The sequence below is a fragment of the Delphinus delphis genome, chromosome 5 (genome assembly GCF_949987515.2).
Source record: "Delphinus delphis chromosome 5, mDelDel1.2, whole genome shotgun sequence".
In the NCBI taxonomy this organism is placed as follows: Eukaryota; Metazoa; Chordata; class Mammalia; order Artiodactyla; family Delphinidae; genus Delphinus; species Delphinus delphis.
Genome location: NC_082687.1, coordinates 25,814,053 through 25,839,987, shown reverse-complemented (window position 1 = coordinate 25,839,987; position 25,935 = coordinate 25,814,053). Strand labels below are relative to the sequence as shown.

Below are 25,935 nucleotides of genomic sequence, written 5' to 3'. Positions count from 1 at the left end.
GTTCTGTGAGCTGCTCTAGCAAACTAATCAAACTGGAGGGGACTGGGTTGTGGAACCTCCGATGTATAGTCAGTTGGTCAGAAGCACAGGTGACAGCCTTGACTTTTGATTGACATCTGAAGTGGGGACAGCCTTGTGGTTCTGAACCCTTAACCTGGGGAATCTGATGCTATTTGAGGGTAGATAATGTCAGAAATGAGTTGAATTGTAGAAAACCCAACTGGTCGTGGGTGAATTTCATGGTGGTGTGGAGAAACACATACTGAAGGAATTACACACACTGTTCTGAAACTTGCTTTTTTTACTTAAAATATCTTAGCCTGCTTTAATATCAGTATATGCAGGTCATCTTTTTAATGGCTACAGAGTATTCCTTTGTAATTCTAGATTTTATTTAACTAACTCTATTGCTATATAGTGGTGGCAGATTTTAAAACATTTTTTATATTACATTAAGCGTATGTATATAACTATATAAGAACAGGGAGGTTAAGAGAAGTAAAATACAATGCCGTGAGAGAGATACTGGGTGAGACACCAAAGTCTAAATGTCATTTCCACTGCTTGCTTGGCTGTGGTGCCAGGTGGCTGATCCAGTCTTCTTTGTCTGCCAATCCTTGGATTCTGCCAAACACATAGAATAATGTAGTTGGAGAAGTAGACTTTGGACATTTCTAGGAATCCTACTTACTTTAGAAATCCAATTAGCAAACATGGAGATGCTCAGGAGCTTCATCAGATTCCTTCCTTAGAAGACTTGAGTCTCTTGCGGGGCAGGGAGGCATGTAGATAGGTCATTCAATAGTGTGACAAGTGCCAGGGCAGAAGTATGCTCAGGATGTTGTGACAGCAGGTATGGGGACACTCAGGCCACCCAGAAGTATGGATGTGTGAGTGTTGAGGAGGTGACTGAAAGCTTCTTGGAAGGACGATGCTTAAGCTGAGTCACTAAGATGAATGGGAGTTCCCTGGCAGGCAGAAGGGCATTCCAGGCCAAGGCGCAAAGAGGTAAGAAACAGCATGATGAGTGTGGAGAATCACAAGTAGTTTAGTGCTGTCAGAATATAAAATTTGAGGCAATAAATGAGATGGACAGTGACCTGTTCATGGACGGCCTTGTAGTTCATGCTGAGGAGCTGGGAATTCCCCCTTAAGTCAAAAGATATGCTTGTCTTTATATATCAATTAAAAGCTCTCTAAATATTTGTCATCACTTTTTGGAACTCTGGAAAACGTAATGGCTTCCTATGCTGCAACGGCAAAATTGAGCCAACTGTTAGCTTCATTATCTGTTGCTATTGAGCCCAGGATCCTTAGTTCGGTGTCCGATTTCACATGGTTCTTCAGGGAACCCAGAACCTTAATCAGCCAAGTCACCAGTGGTTGCCAGAGCCCACTGCATGGTGAGTGATTTCAAATCCATCACCACTGTCAGGAAAATAGCTAAGAAGTTGGCCTGCAGCATCTTTGGATACCTAAGATATCTCATCACTGTCATCACCATCATTTTATAAAATGCAGGAACATAGCCAATCCACATAAAATATATTGCTTGGGTTTGGGTTAAAAGAGAACAGGATGGAATGGGAGTATAGCGATTTGAGCTACTGAGTAGCAGTTAATACTTATTTTACTTTGACTTCTGAGTCTTTTTGTTTCTAATGTTCTGTGTTTGTTTGTTTGTTTTTTTAAATGCTAGGCAAAACTATTAGTGGTCTAGTATAAGGCTGGTGAAAGGCACTGGAAAGAAACAAATCTGGAAGAGAGGAGCTCAAACGGGAATACTCATTTCTTTATTAAAAAGAGAGAAACTCGTTCTAAGCACAAAATAGGGTCTAGAAATAAACATTGTTTGTGGCGAAGTACATTTTTATCAAAAGGAAGGCAGTGTTCCCTATTGATCTCCCCACAACTCATTTATTTATCCAGTTTTACTTATTTTTCTCTGCACATAAAACTTTTTCCTGAATCATCCATAATCGGATACTAGGAAGATGTGTTAAATATGTTGCTACAGTTTACATTTGTCATCTGTGATGTTTTATTTAGCCGAATCTTTTTTTTTCCTTCACAGCTCCCTGTACAACATGAAATACCATATGCCATTGTCCCTGTCAGGAAGCAAAGGTTTCCCTGGTCTGTGCCTGTGCCTATGTTTATGCCACAGCGGAGCTGTGGTCCAGTGCCATCTTTTATTGATAAGGCCAGCAAAGGAGAAATCTAATGAAATTATCAAAGCTTTGAATTAATTATGAACTTGAATAGGAGAGCTAAGCTCTCTGGAGCCAAGGATCTCATTACCCATGCATTCTCATTGCATTCTCTTCTGGAGCAGAAGGCATTTTCAGCTACAGCTCTTAGCTTGGCTTTGGACTTTATTCAAACTTGCTAAACTGACATCCTCTTCTTACTACAATGTGGCTGCTAATGTCCATGATGATTAATTTAATTCTGCTCTGGATCCACAGGAGATGTCAATAGGTTTTCTCTGCCCCTCCTTCCGCTTTTTATTATTTTTCTTTCTCTCTTTTTTTTTCATCAAATTGGATATTATACGAGTTTTTATCTTTTGGAGGTCATGTGAGAAGCTTTCAGAATTCAGGTGTAGCTTCATGGACTGTAGTGATTGAATTAAAGTTAAGAAGTATATTATATCTACTATGTATTCCCGGGATATTTAGGTAAGCTCAAAGTCAAGTATTTCTTCTTTGAATTTTGAACACCAAACAGAAGTTTTTCTTGCCTGTTTCTACGTTAGAATTAATCGTGTAGCAATAACTCCCATGGTCTTAACAGCATTGTTCATATTTCTGATGTGCGTTGTGTGGGAACTACAGATCTCACTTTGTGGGCGTAGCTCATGCGTCTTATGCTCCTTGATGGGGAGTACTTAATGTTTGCTTTACAGTTCTGGTATTCCTTTTCCCAGTAATATGAATTTTCTTCCTTTCTTTTCTTTTTCTTTCTTTTTTTTTTTTTTTGATGAACAAATCAACCTCTGATTGTTTTAAGTTTAGTAGCAAAATCAATAACAACAAGGTTTCAATTTGCTGTTGGGGATGATTCTTCAGTACTGTCGTATAGGTTCAAAGCATCTTATGGCAAGCCTTTTCTCCTTGCTTTTGAGACCCATTATTTATGAATTCCTAAGCTGTAGCTCATCTATCTTAGTAAACTACAGGCTACTGGCAATTTTTGTAAGCAGTGACTAACTTTGCTTTACAGAGTCAGTGTTTTAAGGTTTTTGAATAGTGGGGGATGGGAGAATGATAGTCTTTGCTTTTCCTTTTCCTGTTTACTTTCAGTGAGTTTTTTTCCCCCCATTTATTCTCTCTATAGGCAGCTGCAATATTTAATTCGGCCTTTGGAAGTTTTTTGGTAAGTAAACATGGTTTAATTTATCTTTTATAACTTTTGTTGTGATGATTGTATGAAATATTTAGTGAAAATTGGACTTTTTTTTACTATTTGGTTAAATATAAAAGTTCTTGAATCCTGTCATATGCCATTATCCATACCCTAAAGAAAATTAATAAATAAAGGAAATATTCTCTTATAATATAATTTGGAGGCTTGGGTTTAATATTCCATTTAATGGATTCAAGGAATCAATTAAAACACTATGTGTCTCCTTATAGAGGTATGTCAATATATTGATCATTTAATGAGGTCTTTTAGATTATTATTATTTTGTGTCATGGGACTGAGGATTTTGAAAAAGGAAACATGACCCAGCTGGTCAGAAAGGGAATGCTAATTTACTTGTTGACGTGTCATTTATTTTGTACATTTCACTTTTAAAGAAGCTACTGTCTTAGATACTTCTGAGAAATCTATGTGAAAAAAAATTTGAAATGAGGAAATAACTAATGAGTAATTTGCAAGAAAATACAATATTTTTTGACATGTGAACTATCAATTGTATATAAAAAGATTAAAAATAGTTCATCTTTCGTAAGTGGAACCAATATAATTATAAGGACAATACTATTTTAGCATTTTTTAATCATTATCTTTTAAACAGATGATATAAACAAAGACTTGGTTTGTGTTATGAAAGAATGAGAAAGAAACTGAGTTTTCTGTCAACTGAATATTTTATTTATACCTTCCCTAAAACTTTGCTAAATTGATGAAAACAAATTAGAATATTGTATTTTTAGATATATAACTCATTAACAGATATGTGGTTACAGTGATTTACAAAAAATTGAGAATGAAATCAGTGAGGTATATAAGCTGGTTCATGAGTCTAGGCAAAATATCAATTACTTCTGTTTAAAATGCTCTTTATGTCACTTATTATTGTATGTATTTAAATGTACTTGAAGCTTTAAAACATATTGTTACATAGTGTTAATTCTGTACAGTCCTATATAGCTTTTAATGTCCCAATGTTACAGAGCTTTTAATGATGTAGCTTCTGCAAAATACATGCTTAGATTCTATCTTATTTTTAAAGAAGTAGTAATATTATTCCCGATGGTGTATTATTATTATTGGGTTTTAGAAGAGAGGTAATAGAGTCCATTTAATGCAAATGATCTCTTGAGCTACTTATTTTAGACTCAGTGATATTTTCTTGTCATTATTTCACATATCCAAGTATTATTTTCTATATGTTGTCACAATTGACAAAATAGTATCTGTAAGATACGTTCTTGCTGTAAGCCAGTTTTTTTACATGGTTTGGATTTGTATATATCCACTGTCGAAACGTGGTTACCTAAACTGGATCTCCTACTCTTTAAAATGTCTGGTGTAATTGAGAAAATAACTTTGAGGCAATTGTCTGAGCAACTAAAGCAAAATACAGTCCTTTAGTTGGAGGACAAGCTCACTAAGTACAGTTTGAGCTTTGCACTGACTGACTGTATGAACAATAAATGTATCATGTTATTTGTTCTACCAGGCCCAATTCTTTGATAAGATCCAGTGAAGTAAAACTTGTTCTAGGGATTCTTTCAGATTTTTGTTATGCCCTTTCACTTTTAAAACGTTATGCATTCTCACTCCTTAGTCTTTTGCTCTTTTTCCTCTCTTCACCTTTTTTTCTTACATTAATGAGTCAATCGAAAGTATTTATTGATTTCCTGCACACAGAGGTGGTTTTCTAATAGCTGTAGAGGTGCAAAAAAATACAACATGGTCCCACTCTGCTGTGGAGATAACACATAGAAAAAGAAATACAATGTAAAAGCTAACAAATCAAACAAAAGATGTTACTAGGTGATGTATGATTATCAGATATGAACTCTGGGTTGAAAGGTCGGACAGAAACAATTTCGCTGTTGGGCCTTGAAGTGTGATAGGACTTAGCTAGTCAAGAAGAGAGGAGAGGAAAAAGGCATGAACAGTGGCAGAGAGGCAGAAGCGTCTTCCAGTTTTTCCCCTTCCCCTTCCTTTCCCTCCTTTTTCTTTCCCAAAGCTGAAAATTACCAGAAGGGGTTGAGAATAAAAATTATGATTGGAGATGTTTTGCTCCAGTGTTGTAAGGGAAAGAACTCTATTCCTTTTTCTTCCCTCTCCACCATAGTTACAACAAACCTTGGATTATGAACTATGTGCAAGTCTGAACTAAATCAGAATTAGGCTCAGCTTATTTACCAGGAAAAAAAAAAATAGTGGCTTGGACAAAGGTAAATGTTTATTTCTCTATTATGTAAAATCTGGAAGGAGGCTGTCATGGGAGCTTCATGGTCTCATTGTGTACGGAGACAACCGTCTTTCTCCTGCACCATCCACAGCACACAGCTGCCTTCATCAGTGTTACCTTATGGTCCAAATGGATAGCAAGGTATCCATTGGATACCTTGGGAAAGCACAAAAGAGCTCCCCTAAAAGCTAAGTCTGCTTTCTTTAAACAGCATTCCCGGAACTCCAACACCATACTTGCAGTAATATCTTATTGCAGAATTTAGTCATATCATCCTACCCAGCCACTGGAGAGGCTGGGACATGTGGCAAATTGGTAAGAGCTACAAACTGAATTTCTGTAACTAAGGAAGAAGAGAATGTATAAGAGGCAGCTAGTGCTTTGTGCAAAAGAGCAGTGTATAGCATTTGTCAAGGGTTTGAAGAAAGAGGTTAAGCTTAGTTGAATGATATGAGAAGGCTTCAGGGAGAAGTTGGTGCTTGAGTTGGACTTGGGTAAAAGGACTTATTTTAGAGGAGGAAAATTCCAAACTATAACCTTCATGTTTTATTTTGTTATTCCTAAAGGGTGGTACTTGTTAAGAGGTTTTTTTTTTTAAATTTTCTTTATAAATGAAAAATATTCACCTATCCTTAAAATTTAGGATTATTGGTAGTAGGATGGTTTCTAGAGTCAGACTGGGTTTAAATCCTTACTTGACTGAATACTATTTTAACCACAAAACCTTCCATATATATAAAATGGGGTAATGATAGTACCTAAACTATACAGTTGAGGTAAGGATTAAATGGGATAATCTATAAAAAATGCTTGAATGATGTAGTAGAAATAACTGGTCTAGGTTTTGTCCAAGTTCTACCATGAATTTTTTGTGCATGACCATGGACATTCATAAAATGAAGAAATTGGTTATCTGTGGCTAAGCCCTATAATTCTAAGATACACTGATTCAATGCTTATTCTCTGGTTATGAGTGACCATTTCTTTTGTATTTAAAGCATAGAGTGTGAAAAGGCTATTTATTTTGGATTACATTAAAACTTTGAATGAAGGCCTTTTACTGAAGAATTTTTGAAGAATGAACTATTTGGGCATTCTTGTTGGTTTTCAGACATCTGGGTGTACCAAGTAAACTACTGTACATATTTATTAGCTAGTTTAATAATGTCCCAGGTCTAATTAAAACAGTGTTTTTAAGAACTAATTGTCACAGAAAACTTTTTTTAATGTAGCTAGGCTGATAATAACTAACGATAGATGAATTCAATTTACATAAATTTCAGGCCAAGAAAATATTTTAAAATTATGCCATAGAGGATTGCTTTAAGTTAAGAAGTTAATGTTATTATCTCCTCCTCTCATTTAAATTGTTTGGTTTATAATAATTGTGGAGCATAATAAGTGTTTTGAGATTTCCCTCGATGAAATTTTAATAAAATTTCATAGTCAACCACCCTGAATAACGAAAATGTTATCAAAATTTATATGTATATCTATTTTTTCTATGTAAAACCATGTATTTCAAGTTCAACCATTTCATATGTTGCTTCCTCATCAAATGAAAGATTTTTTAAAAATAGATTTAGATATTGGCAACTTTTTGAAAAATTCCAATTGAAAAATCATTTCTTTAACTTAAAAAGATTCAACTATGTTGAAAAAAAATTGATCACATGATTTGTTAGACCCTGAGCATTTTTGGTTTGGAGGCTAAATGTCAGTGTTTCCATGTTCTCAAGAATTATATGTTAAAGTTTAAAAGGAAAAAGTAGAATTTTTTCTTTTTAGATTCCTTAGCCTATTTTATTATTTTTGGTAGCTCCTAATCTTAAAGGGAAACCCTCGTGAGTGACAAAGTCGATCTGTCAAATTGAGTTTCGAATAACTATGTTATACAGCATTATAGTAATTCGTGGCAACATAAATGTAAGGAGTTCTGAAACAGTAGCAAAGAATTCTAAGCAAAGGTAAATCATTTTTGTGAATTGATAACACCTAGTCTAAAAAAGATCTTTAAGAGTCACTGTTTACTTTCTAAATCTCGTCATTTAAAGTATCAAGAAATGGGTTTATTCTACATAATTCTCCTTTAAAATAGTCATTTCCAGAACCAGCAGAAGCTATTCTAAGATGAATAATTTTATTTTTTTTTATGCCAGACCAAGGGTTAAAAGAAACTCCTTACCTTGAGCTGAAGAACTAGCCAGCACATATTTTTCTTCCCTTACCTGTTCTGTCTTCCTTCTTTGCTTTGGCTGATCCTCCATTACTACCCATCTTTGTAGAAAGATTTAATAGTTACCTGATGCTGAAAGAAAATAGTTGCTGAAATAAAAGAAGTCTCAAACACAAATGCCATGTTTTAATAACTTGGGATATATGTTTAGCACTTTATTCTTCCTTTCTTGTAAATACAAAAATGTGCTCAGCCATACTCAGAACGGTTAGAGAGGAAGCACATTAACTTTGTAACTTGTTTGATTGCTGTGCAACACTGCTTTTTAAAAATCAGATCAAGAGGGCTTCCCTGGTGGCGCAGTGGTTGGGAGTCCACCTGCCGATGCAGGGGACGCGGGTTCGTGCCCCGGTCCGGGAAGATCCCACATGCCGCGGAGCGGCTGGGCCCGTGAGCCATGGCCGCTGAGCCTGCGCGTCCGGAGCCTGTGCTCCACAACGGGAGAGGCCACAGGAGTGAGAGGCCCGCGTACCGCCAAAAAAAAAAAATCAGATCAAGAATCTCAAATATTAACGAAGAAGGTTAAGGGTGGTACCATACAAGGCTTAATTGTTAATTTGGGTTTCCTTTCATCTAAATCTAGGATGTCAGTTTTTAATTCAGTTTGTTTACGGAATACTCATTTTGTGCAATACTGAAAACTATGCCAATTTTTTTCCTTAATTTGTTTAAAATCTTAACCAACCTGTATTATTCAGTTGAGATCTTTGTTTCCCCTCAAAAGTTCATGACTTGTTTAAAATACAGGTTTTTATTTTCATTAAGCTTAAACACCAGAAAAAACAACTGAAGTTTTGAGCAATATTCAGTACTATCTTACAGGATGTCATTTCTTACATTTATCCTTTTATTGCTAAGGACTCAATAAAACCAGGATTTTAAATATCATCCTGGGCTTTAAAGTAACTTATGAACTATGTTTGGACAAAAGGAAGCTGGTTTCTACCTTTATAAAGCAGAATCCATCATCATTCTATGCCTTTCATTTGTTCACCTCTTTGGGCAGATGGACACCATGAAAGCTGGATTGCTGAGAACAGACTACTTCCTCTTTAAAAAATGCCATTGGGTCAATTAGCAGTATGGCACAAAATAGGAAAATAGCATATAAAATTAACACACATATACTCAGAGTCAATTAGATTCAAGGCACTTTTCCAGATACTGAAGCAAATGCACAATACATAAATATGTGAAAAAAATAAGTAACAGTAAAAGAATTAAGAGGACAGGAATTGCCTTGAAGGCAGTGTCTTCCAAATTTCAGGCACCTTTATGACTTTTGCCATGTCAACATATTATTTGTATTATTAAGTTAAATAAAACTCACTTTTAAAATTTAACTTTATTTTAAAGTGAAACTCTACATCAGCACGTCAAATAAAAACCAATCTTGTCATGAAGAGAAGGTAACTGAAGTTAAATCAAATAGGAAAAAGCTATCATTAATTTGTACTCTGCTGCCTACACAAGGCTCTGAGTCCATGCCTACCCTCCTTTTGATAAGAAGTGGAATTAGCGTCAGTACCTAACCAAGAACTGTCTCTTCCTGCAATCTGAAGGATTGAAAAAGATTTTTTGTAAAGAGAGTAAGTTTTATTACAAATTCTCTGTCTCTGTGTCGTTTGCTTTGACTTCCACTTTGGGCTTCACGTTCTTAGGCTCTGGGAAGCACTGTCCCCTAGGGTCATTTCTCAAATCATTTCAGCAAAGAGGTGAATTAAAACCATTTTGGGAGGTCAAATGAGGAAACCCCCAGAATCAGGGACTCTGGCAACATGAATATATTCGTGTTTCTTTCATTAGAATATATTCTACCTAACGCTTGTCCAGAAAAGCAGTATGCATGTGTGCCAAACATGTTTGTAGACGTAAAAGTATGCAATATCGCTTTAGTAAGGAAAACCCCGTGATAGTTGCATTTGGATTCATTTCTCAGACAAATTCTTATCTGAAGTACAGTCACCGTAAATAAAAAAATGGTCTTCGTTACTTCATGAAAATGTATAGAATCCTTACCTACTCCATTATAGCAGCATAATGCTCTATGCCGTCTGACAGGACTTGTGTAGCAAGTAAATGCATTAGTCACAGTGACCATTTTTCTTGCAAATTTGTGACATAGATTTAATTATAGGAATGACCAGCAACTTACAAATCTAATTTTGGTGGAGGCTGAGGCAACTTTTTTTTTTATTTTAATAATGATGGATTTTTTTAAAAGCAATGATTTCATTACCATTTAAAGAAATCTACTGGTGTAGAACTAGTCAATTGACTGAAATTATTTTATTACCCTTTAACATATGCCACGTACTTTCATTTCTATTTTTATTAATTTTTAAAATGTCATCATTCCCAAACTGGAAAAGTACTTGCTCCTGTACCGATTTAGGTAAAAATAAATAAATATAAATTTGGGGGGCGGGGCACAGGATATTTGTAAAGGGCCTCCTAAGAAACACAATCCTAGTAGTTGGTTAAAAGCAAGACTATTTCCTTAATTTGAATCCAACCTAACTACAGAATTGCTTAGTCTATGGCCTTTAGTAGGAGATACCCACTAGCTGCTAAATGATGATAATGTGTTAGATAGTTCTCGTTTCTCCAAACTAAAAATTTACCATGATTAACCCAGTTATTAAGCTAATATTTGGGGGATCTGGGGATAATAGTGTGGTGAGCCAAACAATTAAGTTTCATGTCTTCATCTGCATTAGTGATTCTTAAGGTGAGAATATCAAGTCCCATGGTGGGGGGAAGGGAGGAGGTAATCATTTTCATTCTCAATATACCTCATTGATTCAGACCGAATTGCCATTCCAAAATATATCTGGGCATGGGAAAGAAGCAGGAGGGCATCTGAGCATGCATAAACTGTTTAAACTTGTGGATTCTACCAACCAGAAAGAACCTTCCCTTTAATTACTGGTCTTTAGGAAGAAAGCAAAGTTAGACATCTAAACTCCATTGCGGACTCAGGTTTTCAAGTAAACACTTAGCACTTCTAAAAAACAATGGTCTGTGTTATTGGAAATGGCAGACTGTAGTTTGAAATTAAGAAATCAACCTTTTTTTTTTAGCTCAATTCATTGTGTGTCATTGTTTCCCCTTATATCAATTTTATTAATTAAACATTTATGGACTTCCTGCTAGGAAGTAGCCTACTATGTGCTAGGCTCTGGGCTAGGTTTTAGAGCTAACTAACTAAATTTTACATATATATATATATATATATATATATATATACACACACACACACATATATATATATATATATATATATATATATATATATATATGTATATGAGGTCTTGGCTTCAAGGCATATAAAATTCCTGGATTTTAAATGTCATTTTTCACAGTGTGATTACCCAGGCAACCTGATTCTTAATTACCCCTAAATGATGATTTGCTCTCACAGAGTTTGAGGACCACTTATTCTGACTATATAACTTCAAATAAAGCAGAAGATTAGCATCTCCAATTATTAAAATAAAACTCTTTCATTTTTATTGAAATTCCAAAGAAAACTGAATTTTAAGTTCGTGTGTCTGCCAACATAGATGTTTTTAAAAAGCAGCTTATCAGATACTAGATTCAGTTTGTAAGTATATCAAAAGCTGACTTAGAAAAGTACCTTACGGTATATAACTTATTCTGTGGGAACATTGTGTTAAAAATTAACTTTTTTAAAGCTATTTTAATTGTAGTATAGTCAGTCCTCTGTATCCTCAGGTTCCACATCCAAGAATTCAACCAGCTGAGCTCAAAAATATTCAGGGAAAAAAAAAAAAAAGATTCCAGGAAGTTCCAAAAAGGAAAACTTGAACTTGCTGCAACTATTTACATAGCATTTACCTTGTATCAGGTATTATATGTAATCTAGAGATGATTTAAAGTATTTGGGAGGATGTGCATAGGTTATATGCAAATACTACATTATTTTATATAAGGGACTTGAGTGTCTGTGGAGCTTAGCATCTGTGGGGTTCCTAGAACCAATTCCCTGCAGATACTGAGGGACACCTGCATATGTTTAATATCATATGAAATCACCAAATTGTTTTCCAAAGTGGTTGTACCTTTTAACATTTCTATCAGGAATGTTTGAGGAATCTAGTTGCTCCATATCCTGGCCAGCCCTAGATTTTAGCAGTACCTTTTATTTTAGCCATTCTAATAGGTGTTTAGCGATACATCATCATAGCTTTAACTTCTAGTTCCCTAATGGCGAATGATGTTGGACATCTTTTTTGTGCTTATTTGCCACCTGTGTATCTTCTTGGGGGTGTCTGTTCAAATCTCTTGTCTATTTTTTAATGGGGTTGTTTTCTTATAATTGGATTGTGAATTTCTAAATATGTGTGAACACCAGTCATTTATCAGATATGTATTTTGCAAGTGTTTTCTCCCAGTCTGTGGCTTGTCTTCTCATTTTCTTAATGGTGTCTTTTGAAGAGCAGAAGTTTTAAATTTTGATTAAATCCATTTTTTTTTCTTTTATGGCTCTTGGTTTTTGTGTCCTCTAAGAAATTCTTGTTTAATCCAAAATCACAAAATTCTTTATGTTTTCTTCTAGATGTTTTATAGTTTTTGTTTTTATATTTAAGTCTGTGATCCATTTTGAATTAATGTTTGTACATGATGCCTTATATGAGTTGGGATTCATTATTTTGCATATAGTTGTAGAAGTTTAAAGTTTTTATGTCTGTCAAATGTATCCATCTTTCCCTTTATGGATTTTTCCATAGTCTTTATACTGATAAAGCCTTTCCCTAATCACAGTATCAGATAAAATTTCACATGTATTTTCTTTTAGCTTTATAGACAAAATGCATACATAGTGTATGCTTAAAAGTAAAGCCTGTCATACAGGAGTTAACAAATACAAATAACAGTTTGAAAGTACTTCACCTGATTAAGGTATCATTGGTTAAAGAAGTCAATTTCTGTTGCTGCTGTGGCCCTACTGTTGTTTTTTGTTTTCTTTTCATGTAAGTCCATCTTTGTAGTGATACTGTCATATCTACATAGTGACATATATGCTTGTCCCTGAAAATAATTAGATCAGTATTCAAGACTGTTAAAAATGGTTTCTCTATCTTAGGATATTACCCATGACATTAATATAATTACCTAAGATAAAATTATTCATTTGAAGTATAAAATGGAGATGTACATAGAATAGTGATTGAAAATTATAGAAACCTCCTTTTGATCTCTATCAATTTAATTTGCAAATATTCACACAAACTAACAGTAAAATGTTTCTACTTGGAGGATTGTTGAGTAAGGTGAATAGCTCTCTTAGTTGCAGAGTTTCAAATAATAGAGGACTTTTAAAAGATAAAATATGATTTAAAAAACCCTGATCAATTTGATTTTAAATTTTATAATTGAACAAACTGTACTGGTCAGGGGAAAGAAAATTTTCATGATGAGAACATGGTATCTTGGAAATTAAAGTCAAAGCATCACAGCTCTCCAGGCTCATGAGATGAACATTGATTCATATTTTACATGTCCATTGATGGTTGTACTCCGAGTATGCAGTTTGTACATTTTCTTTCTCTTTTGACAGAACCACATACGTGTTTACTTTTCCTGGGTAGCTTTTTCTGTGATGTTTCTAATAAGTAGAGTAATTAAATTAAAAATTTCCACTGTGTTTATAGTTTTACTGTAACAGTGCTTGGTCTAGTGGTCAGTATTTGTGGTTTAGTTTTTCATTATTCAGGCAACTCTCTTAAAAGTAGTTATTTTCTAAAGTGTTCCTACGTTTTCACTTGAAAGCTTGTGATATTCTTTTTATCCATTTATTTAGGAAGGATAATGTTTATTAACATTATTGTGCATTTGGTTATTCTCAAGAACCAAAGTGGTGCGTCCTATATTCTTTCTCACCATCCTATTGTTATTGTAAGATAAACTATCTTCACATACTACTTTCATATGTTACTCCTATGCCTTAATGCCTTCAGTGGCTCTTTATTGCCCACCACCCAGTTGGCCATTCTGGAGTCTTCTCAGTGCAACCCCATCCCCTCTCTCTCCGGCATCCTTCTTACATTCACATTTTAACTGTTGATTTACTCTTTCCTCCCTTTCCTCCAACACTTGGGGCTCCCACCTCTTTGCTTATACTATACCCATCCTTTCCATATCCTATCCATCTCTCAAAAGCCTGTATGCCCCTTCAAGCAAGTTCTCCAGCTTTTCTTTTATGGTTATTTAGCTCTTGGGATGACTTTCCATCTAGATTGCAACTGCTTGATATAGTTAGCTTAAAATTCTGATCTTGTCTCCCACCTCTGGCTCCTTCTGTGATCCTGCTCTTATTATTTTATTCTAAAATACTTAGCTTCTAACATTATATATTTATTATTTTTATTGTCTGTCTCTCCTTATTGCAATAAATGCTCAATGAAGGTGGGTATTTTTCTTCTGGGTGGTTTGGTTCACTGCACTATGCACAGCACATGTAGTATCTGGCACATGGTCAGCACACAAAAAATATTTGTTAAATGAAGAAGTAGGTTCAGTGAATGTTATTTTAACCTCTCTTCTTCATGTATCTAAGGTTGTAAAATATCTTATGTATAATGTGCACTTAAAATGCATGCTAATTAGATGTTAAATTAGTTTGACAAAAATCCCAATATTACTTTAATTGGTTATCCACCAAATTCTTCTTACTTATGTTAAAGAGATTTTAAATCATAAACTTTTAGTTTCAATAAAATATATGCTTTAAAAAAAGACAAAAAGAAATGCTATAGCCATAGAAATTCGTATTGTTTTATATTCACGGTATTGATTTGGAATGAGGATGCAAACTCATTCCCACATCTAAATTTGATATTGGGTGATTTGTAAGATTTTCTTATAATAACTCGCTGTGAGTAGATTAGGGCAGATCATCTCTATGTAATAGATTACCAACCCATATGCTATTATGATTCAAATAATTTATCTTAACTATCAGAAAGTTTTCCATGAAAAATTGCTACAAGTTTGATTATTACATATATATTTATAAAGAGCTGGATATTTGTAGATAAGGGGCTATAATAAGTGAGTTCATTTTAAAGAATTGTTGCACTGTTGGTGTTCAGGAAAGGATTATATTGTTAAAGTTTAACCTTTCACAACTTGTGAAATATATAATTAAATTGACAAATGAGAGCCAAATTTCTAGACAGTGGTGAAAAAGAAATTGTACAGTATCCTAGAGAAGAAGTAAAAATGAAAGTAAGTCTGAAAAATAGAAGAACCAATTCAATGGTGTATAAAAACGAGGTCAAATCCAAGACTGAGAGGCATTAGAAGTACTTAGGAAATAGAAATGACCAAAAAAAGAAAAAGAAAGAAAGAAAGAAAAGCCAAGGTGATAATGAGGAGGCAGATAGCTTGAACTTGCAATATGATATGACAGCAAATGAAAGCTAATGCAGTTCCTTCTTTAGAAGCATCATGTTACAGCCGTCTGCACTTGAGTTTGGTAGGTTCATGATTCAGAATATTGCTTTGATGTTGGTCTTATTATCTTGTCAGAGGTTAAAATTTGTTAAGTGAGATATAGAAAATAATGAAGATGTGACTTTAGCTAACAGAGCTTTGGAGAGTGAGAAATACCTTCTATATAATGGAGTAAAGAAGAGAGAATTTTAAGATACTAAAGGAAGAGACGTAGAGTTAATCAGACATGATTTTTTTCACGGAAGAGTTGGTTGCATTTTCTTATGATAACCTAAAAAATACCTTTGTGCCATTTATATTTGTTATAGCAGCCTAATAAGCCATTCAGAATTCCTTATCAGTAACTGCTGAGGTATACAAATTTGGAGCAGGACAGCTTTTCAATCTTTTTCAATAACTAAAGCAATAGGAAAGGTTATTTCTTCTTTACTGCCCCCCCACCACAGAAAGTAGACTTACATGTTACTTTTTTTTTTCTTCATTTACTTCTACTTCTTTAAGCTAAAGAGGAAAAAATGAGTAGAAATAATGGAAAATATTAGAGAAATGTATGTGGAGGCTTCCTGCCTTTTGCCCTTTAATTCATAGATATTTTCCCTCAAAGATGGTTGAATCCTGATTCTGTATCATTAAATGTCTCTATAGAATTTTGGATCCATATCTCATGTAGTTTCAAGCTAAACAACTGTTGAAGTCAAAAGGTTAAATTTCCAACTCTTAAAAAAAATTGAATAAGAACTCCCACCAGTGCAGACAAGTGGTCTTAAAAAAAGGCTTAAATGTGTAACAGTAGAAAATACCTACATTAGGAAGAATGCTTCCTCTTAGAGTGCTTTTTTTTTTTTTTTTGTATGAAGCTTCAAGATATATTTGAAAAGTAGCATCAAGATCTCCCTAAGGAGTAATCTCAACAATCTTTAGTCTTGAAACGAATCTTCCATTATGTCTGGCTTTTTTCCCCCAATTCTATCAACCTGATGCCACAATCACTAAGGGTTTTCTAGTGACAAAAATATCATAAACTAGTGGAAATCTAAAGTAGCATTGTGCATCGCTGTCTTAGATTTCCTAGATGTTGTTAGCCTTTCATTTCTATATGGGAACTATATGCAGTGAGTCACCTAACATATATGTTTTGATATGTGTTATAAAAATACAAACAAACTAGAAGGGGAAGTTTTTCTCCTTTAAGAAGTTGGGTGCCATATAGTCTTAAAGGAAATTTTTCTTTCTCTGCTGGAAATCACTCTTGTTGCTTCAAAGATCTGAGACCTCTTTTCTTGGGTTAAGCCTTTTCTTGGCATGATGTCACCCTTAAGCAGAATCATTTCCAGTAACCTTATTGTTTTTTTCTTTGTCTATTTGAATCATCCACTTTTAAGATACTGAGCTCCTCATTGCCAGAGCTCTAAGGGACACATACTTTGTACATTTACTGTGGTCCTGTTTCAGAAACTGATTTTGTGTCTCCAGCTCACAGGGATGGACTCACATTAATCATACTCATAGATAATGATATTTCAAGCAGATTGCCAATTTATTAATTGAGAGTGGGAAAGATAATTATGAGAAGCTCTTAGACACTTGGGTTGATGCCTTCTCTCCTCATGGCTAAATTCACACGAGAAGGTATTTTAATAAGAATTTTACTTAAAAAAAAAAAGGGAAGTTTACTTGGTGGGACTGGAATTAGAGGAAGGAGAGATAGGGAGATAATTCCCAAGTTTGATTCTATCAGGCTGTTGTAAGTGAATGTGTCTGGCTCCACAACGAGGGTTATGTTGCCCTTGGAAACAGGTCCATCATTTGGATCAGGGATCTTCTTTCCTAGATGGTGCTTAGGTAGGTGTTCTTAAAAATTACTTCAAGGTACTTTCACTGCCTTCATTACTGACTAGTTTCCCTTTTTATAGACTTACCATACCTTAAAGTGAAATCTTGCTGACATTGAAACAATTCTAATGTTTTAAAGTGATTTTGCATGTCTTTGCTGTAAAGGCATTTCCTTTATTTTCAAGTTCAAAGAGGGAAGAAATACAAATATAAAATCCCATTTTGTATCATCTATGGTTAAACTGACCGATAAGTTAGCTACAAGCTACATGTGGCTATTTAAAATTTAATTAGTTAAAATTAAACAAAATTAAACATTCAGTTCCCCAGTCACACATTTCAGGGATTCAGTAACCACAGTGACTGCTGGTTACTGTAATGAACAGTGCAGGATGCTGAACATTTTCATCGTTGCAGAAAGTTCTATTGGACAACACTGAAGAGATGTTTAATTGACAAGATAGTTTGCATTATCTATTTTAATATAATTTGGTGTCTGATATCTTTATATGTCTTCATTTTGTATATGTATTTCAGATATAGTCCAACTTACTATTCCGATCTTCTTTAATGAATTTGAAGTCCATCAACAGGGATTTTGTTGTTGTTAAGATAATTGTTGGTTATGTATCCAGCACTTAACTACTCTGCTTATTAACAAGTGCTCATGAATTTCATTTGCAATTCTCCTACAGTTACTGAGAGGACTGTTTACTTTGGAGTATTGGAAAAAACTCCAGTGCACAGCCAAAACATTTTTAAATGGTTATATTATAATTTTCATAATTTTGACTTGTAATGGTAGATTTCTTTCTTTTTCCAACACTTTGCTATTTTGATAAATTAATAAAGCTCATTCAGAAATGCTGACAGTGCCAGGAAAATAAATGCGTAAGAGATATCCTTTGGAAAATAGTACAATGTTGTAGCTAGAGGGGCCTGAAAGTCAATCCATTTTCAAAGTCTGAATATGATTTTATTTTTAATTTGTGTGCCTTCCTCTGCATTTAACAACTGTTCTCATGGGATTCTTAGAATTTTTTAAAATCTGCTTTACCTTTGTACATTTGAAAGATCATACTCAATAAGACTGGTCTTTCTTACCTGGTAGTTTAATGAGGTCAGTGATTTTCGAACATTTGGATTTCTTGATCAGTAAAATTTCAAAAGAAATTTTTGGGAGTGCCCAGTGTCTTTAATTCTTTATTTTGCCAAATAAGAACTACCATTTATTATCATTTTCAATCCATGGAAGAATGGACTTTTTTTTTTTTTTTTTGCCGTATGCGGGCCTCTCACTGTTATGGCCTCTCTCGTTGCGGAGCACAGGCTCCGGACGCGCAGGCTCAGCGGCCATGGCTCACGGACGCAGCCGCTGCGCGGCATGTGGGATCTTCCCGGACCGGGGCATGAACCCGCGTCCCCTGCATCGGCAGATGGACTCTCAACCGCTGCGCCACCAGGGAAGCCCCAAGAATGGACATTTAAACATAAAACCTGAAAGGATGTATTTCAGACATCCTTGAATAAATTTAGCTTTATGATAGTCATACTACATTCTTCTTATTTTTCCCATTTATTCTTTTAGAGCTTCTGACTAGTCACAAGCCTAAGCTCTTCACTGTAAATTACCAACCTTTGCTGGTTTTCTTCTTTTTTTTTTTTTTTTTGATATTTTTACCACCTCTATTTGGTATTTTGAATTATAATTTTGATATAGATTCTATGCTATTAGTTAGGCAAAGACTGTCTCTATTCAAGGAAATCCTATAATATAATCAGGCCAGTCAGAACATTTAATAAGTGGTAGTAATTTATCAAAAAGTTATTTAAGTCTCAACCATGGCAACTATTAACCAAATTTTCATTTGTTTGAGCTATACTCTAAGTTTGTCCAAGTTATAGTCTCTAGGGAGTAGGAAGAAATAGATATCTCTTCCAGAACTGGAGGGAGATGAAAACAAAGGAATTAAGACAAAGTAAATTCTTAAGTAGACCTAATAATTCATTTTCAAAGAAAAGTCTATTTGGGGAATATTTGGATAATATAGCTCACTTTTTAGGAACTTAGAATTTTAGAAAAAAATATGTAGTTTGGAAAAGTATTTTTTAAGGTAACATATAATTCATATATATATAATTTTTACCAGTGGAATTTTTATGTGCTTGGTGGACTTGTGAAAGAACTTATTGGAGAGTATGTATATACACTCAAATAAATATTTATTCATCCATATTCTTATACACAATTGTTCTTCTCATTAGAAAAGGTCACTTGTTATTGAGTACTTTAGAGGTAATGGATTCAGTGTAGCTTCTGGGAGGCCAAGATGTCTCTGGGCACAGATCCTGCTCTCAGAGGGCTTACACTGTAGTAATCAAATACATACAAAAGTACATGTAAGAGAATAGCTACAGTATGCGCGACTGGGAATATTTCCCAGCAGAGATGGTATGAGAAGAAGCCTTGCAGAATAAATAGAATTTGGGAATATAGGGATGCTTGTTCCAGACTAAGGCTAAGGGGATCTTACTGTTACTGATTCTCTTGCAGAAGTCTACCTAGTAGGCTAAGTTTTTGATGAGTTATAATGTTAGTGTCTTGTAGACAAAAATCTGGTATAATACAAAATAATAATCCAACAGGGATGAGTAATACATAGAAGGAGGCCTGGTCTAATATTTGTCATAGCTGAATTTCTGCAAGAAAGGTATAATTGACATGAAAAGCCTGCAAATTCATTTATTAGACATTTTAGTTACACTTTTACACATGGTTTAACTGTCGTAATATTCTTTTTAGGTAAATATAAAAGACAGTAGTCTCTATATATAGAAAATGAAAATGGTCTCTACATGTAGAATATTAATCTTTGCTTGCTTTGAAAATACTTTTTCTTTTAAAAAAGTTAAATAAGTAAAGACCTCATTTACTTTCATCAATATTATTGACATCTTAGTAGAACCCTATTAAACTTGGGCTATAGTATGGTCTCTATGTTGTATAAAATAAATATAAAATACATGAATTAAAGAAAAAGACTGATGTTTCATAGAACTTATGAAATACCACACATGATTGGGAGACAGTTATACCATGTAGGAGAAATTTTTCTTTTTGTTCCTCTTCTCTTTTTTTTTTATATAACTATATCTTTTATATACCTGTTCCTTTTCTAGCGATTTTCTTATATCTCTATTTGCAAAGATAAATTAGATCTTGGTCTTAGTTTGGCTTAATATTCTAAACTCTTTTCAATACCAAAAGCTATTGATTAATGACATGCTGTATACATATCCATGAATTCAGTTGAGTTACATTCAGTTGGGTGATGAAGAAAAGTATAAGACACAGTTTCTGTTTAAGAGACTTAGTGTAATGGAGGAAATGAAACAAGCATAAGTAAAATGCTGGGAGAAAAACAAGAAAAAATATAATCAAGTGCTTAAATGTGTGGTACCATCAATTCAGAAAGGGAGAGCAAGACAGGGTAAAGTGATCAGGAAAGGATTCCTGGAGGATGTTCAATGTAAGATCTTTAAAACCGAGAACAAGCAGAGAAGGTCAACCTGAGAGTGGATATGGCCCAGCAAGGGCAGGGACCGTGCTATTTATGCTCATTGCTCTATCTCTATATGTAGATGTAATGGCAAATATAGTGCCTGGTACATAGTAGATGATCAATATGTAATAAATAAATGAATGGGTAGGTAAAACACAGTGAAAAGAGAGGTGTTTATGGGACTAAGCCAATTCTTGTTGGTGACTGGTGAAATTATGTGAGATAGGTTAATGAAGAGCCTTGAATGGGAAGCAAAACTCGAACTTGATACCAGGTGAGGCATTATTGAGGTGTCTTCTAAGAGTATATCATGCCAAAAGTGGTATCTTAAGATAAGTGGCCTGGCAACGGTGTGTTTGTTGGTGAGTTTGTATGTGAAAGACGAACGTACACCATTCTGAGTGTAGACAAACAGTGATGAACACCCTGGCGAGAGCCTTTAAATTTTCTTACAAAGAAATAATTACAAGCACAGAAGAAAAAGGAAAAACTTTCTTAGCCATTTATTAAATTATTTAGACAGGTAATATTAACCTAGTGCCTACTGTATGAAGGTCCTGACATAGGAGTCTCACTACGAAGCTTTGAATCAAGGATACTTACCTCCTAGCACTGTTAAAAAGATTCAGTTAGATTGAGTCCCTGAGATGCTTAGCAGAATGTCTGGCACATGAGCAAGAATTATAAGTGGTAGTGGCTATTACTATTATCCAGCTTACTTTAGAAACCCTGACCGTCCTCATCCCTATGGCCAAAACCCTCTCTATAATCCTGTATTTAGACTTTTTATCTAGTCCCTAGAAACAGTATTTTCCTAAGCCTCTGGACCCTTAAAAACAACAACATTTTTTAGTTAGAAACTCTGAAACTTATACAAACTAGATGAGATAATATTAATAATGAATGTTGTGTACACATCTCTCAGCTTCAGTGATTGTTAACTCAGCCCACTCTTGTTTCCTCTACACTTGCATCCACTTTTCTTCTCTCAGGTATTATTTTGAAGCAAATGCCACACATCTTCTCATTTCAACATGAATTTAATAGGTAAGGGCTCTCTTTATTAAACATAACTACGATGCTGTTTTCCCACTTACAGACTTTTACTGGTCCAGTTTTTCACGAAAGAGTTTGGGATATCTTTATGGTAGAAAGGGGCCAGGAAATGAAAGGAACATAGACAGGAGACTCAAGGATCTTAGGATTAAAGCTGTGGTGTCGTGAAGAAAAACAGGGAATTTAAGCAAGAGACTAATTTTGAGTGAGATGACTAAGTTTGAATTGATACCTATTAGTTACATGGTGGTGGTGGGACGTTCAAAGGCAGGTGTCCAGGGATGGACATGATTGGAATCTGTTTTCCTTCATGAATGGAGGATACATGGATCTTAAACCAATATAGATTCTTTGGGGTTGATCATTAATGCCCTTCCCTCTTTTTTTTTTTTTTTAAACTTTTGATCTCATCCTTTCTGTATCCCAGCCTTCACCTCTCTGTTGCCACTCCCCTCTACTCCTATACATTTTTTAACCTTACTTTTCTATTAATTGTGTTTATTTGAGTTGATTAGGTTAAAGTTTATTTTTTTATTAAAAATAGTTTGGCCCATCTGACAGTACTTAGAGTCAGTGATGATTAATAGGTAATGAATAAATATTCAAATGGGATGGATGATAGCTTCAATTTTGATTTTATAGTGATTTCAGCTTAAGATGTTTTTCAAAGGAAAAGTGTAAAATAGTATCATAGCCAAAGTTCCATCAAAGGGAGACAAATAGTTGCCACTGATTCCTGAAATTAAATTAGAACACAAATGCTCATAAATTCATAACTTTAATTCTTTTTTTTAAGTTCTTAGCTTTCAAAGTACCTCTTCCTATTTCACTTTGAAAATAGTAAACAGTTTAGCTCATAGGCCAAAATAGAGGTCTTATTATTCTTTTGATGCATAGGTGTCATGACATTCATGCTAATTTTTGTTATGTGTGTTCATTGAGAGTGAGAATCAGGCTTATTTTAGCACCTGATTTGAGCCTGCAGCAGACTTTCATATTCGAATTAGAAATTTAGAGATGTGTATAGAAAGTGGAAGTCTATATGGTTAGGACCTACTTCAGTTTTATAACAGGCTCATAAGTATTAGCAATAGGATCCTTGCTGTTAACATTGGATGCTGGTTGAATGTTCTGTGATAATTTATAGGGTTGATTACTCCAGCTTCAAGTGGAACCTTAGAAAGAAGAGCAGCAAATGGTAAATCTCTGTGATGGTCCCTGGAGTAGCATTTCAGTTTGAGGCTCTGAGTTATGTAGGTCTCAACCTCTTTTCCTCCCCTGGCCTTTCCTGTGGCTCATTGTCATCATCATCATCCGTTCAGATCATGCCTGTTCAGAAATCACAGGTCCCCAGGGAGGGGAGAGTGGGGAGAGTCCTGTTATAAGCACACTCGCTGCAAACCTTTCACCTTGCTGTCAAGGTGACAAATGTTTGTCCTTAAGGGAACACTGGAGGTTAAATCACCAGTGTTTCTCTCACTTATCTTCTTTCCCATACTACCAAAGCTCTTAGCCAAATTTGTAGCAAAAAGAATCTCAGAAAATTTGGCTCCTCATAACCTTTATTCACCTTGTGCAGAGATATGTTTTGTGTAAGCTCAAAGTACTGACTATGTTATGCATTGGGGGCTGAGTAATTAGAATTTCCTAAAAGTCATTATGTAAGTACATTTTCATTGCAGGGCTTATTCAGAAGGAAAAGATATGGGAAAGAAATATTTAAATTTTGAGAGATAGTATTGGGAGCTTTGCAAATATAATTGTGATAAGGTGAGCAATGCCTTCTTTTTACATCAGCATGTGTTAAGGCTGTACACATCCTCACATGAAGAGACACCAAGACATGCATTAACCCCAGAAATGGAAGTTGCTCTGGATTTCTCCCTCTCTTTTTTGGCCCATTCCATTCCATTCTCTTTATAGCAGTGAGAATGATCTTGAACCATGTAAATTGATATGACATTTTCCTGCTTAAAATCCTTCAGTGTTTCTTAGAATAAATACCGAAATTCCTTATATGGCTTACAAGGACCTGCATGATCTATGCCTTGCCTTCCTCTCCAGCTTCATCCCATGCCACCTTCTTCACCCACAAGGCAGCTTCCACGTAGACATACTTGAGTTTCTCCAGTTCATTCATCCAACAAATACTTTATTGAGCACGTACTCTATATTGAGGCTATGGAAATCTATAAAACAGACAAAAACTCATGGAGCTTACATTCTAGTGAGGGACTATAACAACTAAAATATATAGATTTGAGACTAAACGTATATATTACATGTATATATATTCTACGTGTATATATATTTCATGTGATCATTACATATTCATTTTATATTATATATTTTAGTTATCTATATATTTTAGTTATATCTATATGTGTGTATATGTCATATGGAGAAAATGGAGAAAAATGAAGCAGGAAGGGAGAAAGACAGGAGGAAGCTAGAGGGTTGCAGTTTTCTTAAAAGGTGATAGGTGACGGTCTCACTTAGAATGTTTCAACAGAGACGTGAAGCAGCTGAGGGAGAAAGCCATGAGAATATTTGGGGAAATAGTGTCCATATAAAGAGAATGTCTCCAAAGTTTAAAGGGCCAGGAAGAGAAGGGCCAGAATAGGGTGGGCAATAGAGATAAATTCAGATATGTGACAAGGGGCCAGATTATATGTGGGCCATTGAAAGACCTTTGAGTTTAAATCTAAATAAGATGGTGTATTAGTCAACTTGAGCTGCCATAACAAAATGCCGTGGACTGGGTGGCTTGAGAGAGAGAGAGAGAAAGAGGGATTGGATCTGGTGTCTCTCTTCTGATACAACACTAGTCCTTTGGATTAGGGCCCCGTCCTTATGACCTCATTTAACCTAGTTACCTCTCAAAGGCCATATCTCCAAATACAGTCACATTAGGGGTTAGGGCTTCAACATAGGAATTTTAGGGGAACAGAATTCAATTCATAGCAGATGGGAAAACATTTGAGAGTTCTGAGCAGACCAATAACATAATCTCAATGACCACTTTGTTGAGAATGGACTGTAGGATTAAGGGCAGGAGCAGAGGAACCAGTTAGGAAATGGTTGCGCTAGTTCAGCCAGAAGATGATAGTGGCTGGAACCCAGGTGATAGCTACTGAACCAAGCTTATTACAGCTTTGGGCATTCTCACAGGCTGTTCCCTGGATTGCTTATATGTATATAGTATCTTATGAATGTCAGAGCTCTTGTACATGTATTTTCTCAGGCAAGCACCATGCCTCTCCTGTGAGGCAAGCATAGTATTGTGAGACTGGAGTTTTGAATGAGACTAATTCTGGAGCAACTTCCTGGGTGTGTATTTCCCTATGTGCCTTCAATCCCTGAGAATCGCAAATGTGCCTACCTTGTATAGTGTTGTGCAGATTAAATGAAACATTCTTTGTTAAATGTTTAGTAGAGTGGCACACTAGTAAGTAATAAATACTAGTTGTCATTATGTTTGTCATTTAATAGATAATGAAATTGAGTCAGAAAAGTCCATTAGTTTGTCCAGTTACCTAGCTAGTAATGAGAAGAAACACAGCTAGAATCCAGCTCTTATTATTTCTCATACAGTCTGCTTTCCATTATATTTTGTAGCTGAAGGAGTTCTATTTTAAACCAGAGTATAGTTTAAGTTATAGAAGGTAGTAAACGTTTCTTTTAAAGTACTCTATAATTTGAACTTTGCAGTATTCCATCCTGACCAACATTCCTTCCTTCTGATGGCATTTCCCCATGTATCTAATTTTTCATAAAGTTTAGCTTTGTTTCCTTAAAGTAGTCCAAGAGTTTGAACCTCCTTTGAATTATCAAATAATTCCTTCTCTGGAAATTGCTTAATTTCTATTGTTTTTTCGACTGTTCACTGTTTACTGTTCACACTCGGAATTAAAGTTCTGATTCTGTGAATGTTAAATTAAGACTTTAAGGAGATATATGCTCCCCCCGACCCCATAGAGAAGTTCAAATGGTCCTTCAGAATCCCTTTCAATTCAATCTGGTAGAAAAATTTTTAATTCATTTGTTTAAGAAAATTTTACTTAATATGTACTGTATGCCTAGGACTAAGCTAGACATTAGCAGTAGAG

General features: G+C 34.8%; 1 protein-coding gene across 1 annotated transcript in view; it reads left to right on the top strand.

Moving 5' to 3' along the window:
• The window catches only part of SLC10A7 (solute carrier family 10 member 7), a 251,487-nt gene that overhangs the window by 71,107 nt on the left and 154,445 nt on the right, over positions 1 to 25,935 (top strand). Inside the window, exon 5 of the mRNA XM_060012115.1 lies at positions 3,340 to 3,378. Within this exon, the coding sequence (XP_059868098.1) occupies positions 3,340 to 3,378 (39 nt within the window). The remainder of the gene's footprint in view (positions 1 to 3,339; positions 3,379 to 25,935) is intronic.